General features: G+C 35.1%; 1 protein-coding gene across 1 annotated transcript; it reads right to left on the bottom strand.

Annotated features, from left to right (window-relative positions):
• Positions 1-1184: 1184 nt before the first annotated feature.
• LOC103723279 (16.9 kDa class I heat shock protein 2-like) lies at positions 1185-1972 on the bottom strand. Its single transcript, XM_039128777.3, has one exon. It carries the CDS (start codon positions 1865-1867, stop codon positions 1394-1396), a length of 474 nt encoding a protein of 157 aa, XP_038984705.1. The 5' UTR covers positions 1868-1972; the 3' UTR covers positions 1185-1393.
• Between the last annotated feature and the right edge of the window lie 1781 nt (positions 1973-3753).

The raw sequence follows: 3753 nt of genomic DNA, 5'->3' as shown, positions 1-3753 counted from the left end.
TTGATAAAATCTTATTTGCGATCAACTATGTCACAAGAAAGATTAAATGGATTAGCTATATTATCGATTGAAAATAGTATTTTAATGGATCTTGAGTATAAAAGTTTAATTAGTAATTTTGCTTCTCAAAAAGCTAGACGAATTATTTTTAAATAAAAATTTTAAAATATTTTTATACTTATAAAAAAAAATTTATTATTTAAATAATAATAAAAAAGGCCTCTTTTAATGAGTTCGCCTTAGGCCCCCAAATGTATTGGGCCGTCCCTGGTGACGATTGGCAGGCTTCGGACGCCATGGGTGGACCGACATGATGGATCAAGAGGGCAATCAGGAACTAGGCAGACGCAGCGATCGGCTTCTGCTTTTGTTATTTTAATATTATTTTTTGTACTAGCTGCTCATGGCTTATTATTGTCCAGTTTTTGGTGATAAGATATAAATCAGATTTTCTCATACCAGATTCGAAAAAGAATTATGTAGCACAACCTCCTCGAAAAATTGAGTTGATGGTTCAAATTACAAATCAGCCACTCTATGCAAACTGAGATTAGAATTGGTGCTTACCCTCCTTTCGACCCTCTTTGAAACCCGAGTGGAATAAAAGCCTAAAATAGAAGATGCCAACGTAAAGGACAGCGCTGGAGAAGAAGAATATCCAAATATCAAGAAACCGCTCGATCAAGCAATTCCAGAAGTTAGGATAATACCATATCTTTTTCCAAAAAAGTTCTTATGCAGACTGATAGGAATGAAAGATTCCAAATATAATTAAATAATCCTTTCCCATTGCTTAACTCCTCAAACCCCAAATCTTTTAACTGAATAAACAAAATACCTTTATCCTTGCGTCTGAGGAATGCAATTTGTTTCGAGCAACACTTGCGGTACATGATGAGAAACAGAGGAAACAGAGAGGAACCAGAGAAGCGTCGTCGAGGTGGTTTCAACTGATCCTCTTTCTTCGACATTTTAGCTCTCTAGTCGACTAATAGCATCCAGCCGCAAACCTGAAAATTCATTATTAATTACCTTGATAATGGATTGATTAAAATCTTGTTTTAAAAGACAAAACAAAATCTTGGGGCTGCCAGCCTGCCATGATGAACCTTGGACTCCTCTTTGATCAAAGACAAAAAAAGAAAAGAAATCATGCTTTCATTCAGAAAGAGGGAGATAAAATATCCAAGTAAATTCGCAAAGACTCTTCTTATTTCATTGCAAAGCGGCAAACGACTACAGTAGATACTCTTCAACAGACGTTCAGAGACAAGAAGGCGCGCTAACACATGCAAACACTTATACAACGACACATACTCGTTATTCCCTCGAAAGAAAGAGACTGCAGCATCACCAACGAACGCCTCTAGAATGCAGCGCTTCTTGTATGAATTCAGCCAGAGATTTCGATGGCTTTCACCTCGGGCTTCTTCTTCTCCTCTTCTTTCGGCACGGTCACCGTCAGCACCCCGTTCTCCATGGACGCCTCCACCCGGTCCACCTTGGCATTCTCCGGCAGCCGAAACCGCCGGAGGAATTTGCCGCTGCTTCTCTCGACGCGATGCCACTTGTCGTTCTTCTCCTCTTTCTCCTTGCTGCGCTCGCCGCTGATCTGGAGGACCCTGCCCTCCTCTACCTCCACCTTCACCTCCTCTTTCTTAACCCCGGGGAGGTCGGCTTTGAAGATGTGTGCCTCCGGGGTCTCCTTCCAGTCGATGCGGGTGTTGGCGAAGGCGGAGGTCTCGCTGACGAAGCTGGGGCGGGACTCCGCGAGGGCGCGGAAGGTGTCGAAAGGGAAGCTGTGGAGAGGATCCCAGACGTCGAGGGAGAAGGGGTCGAAGATGTCGCTTCGCCTGACAATCGACATTCTTCCTAATGAAACTCTACCGGTTGGCGACAAGAAATTTGGCTAAGGATCTCTTCACTTGGAGACGTTTGAATGGCTTCTCGATGATGTGTTCGGGATCGGATACTGGAGTATTTATAAGGGAGGAGGTGGAGAGGTCTTGAAGTTTCCAGTTTCCGATCTTCCTAATATTCTCCGTGTGTGTAGGAGCGCGAGGGAACGCCAGAGTTCCGGAAGCCTCTAGGCTCTAGCTGACAAAGAAATCCTGGGGTTCAAAGTTCGATCTGACGGCGTAGGGATTGCTGGGGACGTACGCTGTTCATTCATGGATCGACCAGGTCCTGATATTATTATCATTGTCCCAAAAAATTACCAATTGTTTGATTACAGGCAACAATAGCAATTATAAAAAGAATTTTTTTCATATATACCTGCCAAAATATATAAAATTATATAAATATTTTTATAAAAATACTATTTATATATATACTCTTATAAAATATTTATTTTGTATTTATACCCTTCTTTTTCTTTCTTTTTATATATGTAACTATACTATCTAACACCATTAAAAAATAAATGATTTAAATTTGAAATGACTGAAATATTCTTATAGATAGACACACAAAAAAAAAACTTTATAATAATACACATACAAATAGCAACTTTATGAGGGTATTAATGCAATTACACATATTTAGGAGGGTATATACTTAAAAAATAATAAAAATGATCGAAATTAGTAAAACTAATTCAGTTATTCATAATTAAAAAAGATGAAAAAAATAAATATTATTATATCATATGATATTATATTAATATAAACTCTTGTAGAAGGAATCATGTTACTTTTTCGAAACTCTCGCCTCAAAAAAAAACAACTCAATATTTACAAATTACTAAGTTTCTTATAAAATAAATATATTTTTACTTTCTATTTTTAATCATTTCTGCACCATTCTTATCTAATAATTTTTAAAATTTAAATTTTATTTATATATTTTTATTTTTTATTCGTATTTTATTCCTACATTATAATTTTTGGTTACTTCAAATTTTATATTTCTAGCATTTTAATGAGATACGCTATTGCTCAATTTCATAAATTTCTATTCTATATCTTCATCTTCATATATTTCTTGAATTAAATTTCTAAATATTTGTATAATATATTGTTATTTTAATTAATAATTTGAATATAAATATAAATTATTTCATATAGCAATTCTCACAACACATGAGAATTTAATTAATAATTAATATATTATTAAAATATATACTATTTAATACTTTTAAGTTTTGACATCGTCATCATTATTATTGTTTAGATATTAACTAAATTACTTATTTTATTTTAAATCATAATTAAGAATAAATGATTTATATCACATATATCACCTATTATTTTGTATATTATAGAGGTTACTAATTAGATCGTTTTTTTTTTAATTTAAGACTTCAATCCCTATTTCAAGAAAAATATAACTTTTGAATTAGTTTGGTCAGAAAAGATGAAAAAAAAGGATTTTCAATTTGCTCAGCTCGAATCTCCTAAAAAAAATAAAAAATAATTCAAAACAAAAATTTTATTTTTTATATTTTAAATTAAATATGGTTCTAACAATTTAAATTAATTTTTTTAAAAAAATAAGATATTTTAAAATAAATATTGTTGCTGGTGGTCCAAACCGAGAACGATTGACACGACGGTGTGAACGGGGTTCCGTCTGAGTTGTCTTGGTTGGTGTTGGTTGCGCTCCACCTTCCACCGGGAGACCTGCAAACAAGCCTCGCACCACCACTGGGGTAGTGGGGGCCCTCCGACGATCAAGTCAGAGGAGATTGGAGGAGGAGGAGAGATGATAATCGCAAGTAAGAGAATGCTCTGGGAGATATTGCTTACCCCC

Source organism: Phoenix dactylifera, chromosome 5 (assembly GCF_051530095.1).
Source record: "Phoenix dactylifera cultivar Ajwa chromosome 5, Ajwa_hap1_PhDact_Kaust_v1.1, whole genome shotgun sequence".
Classification (NCBI taxonomy): Eukaryota; Viridiplantae; Streptophyta; class Magnoliopsida; order Arecales; family Arecaceae; genus Phoenix; species Phoenix dactylifera.
Note: the sequence above shows the minus strand (reverse complement) of the source record. Positions and strands in the feature narration are given on the sequence as shown.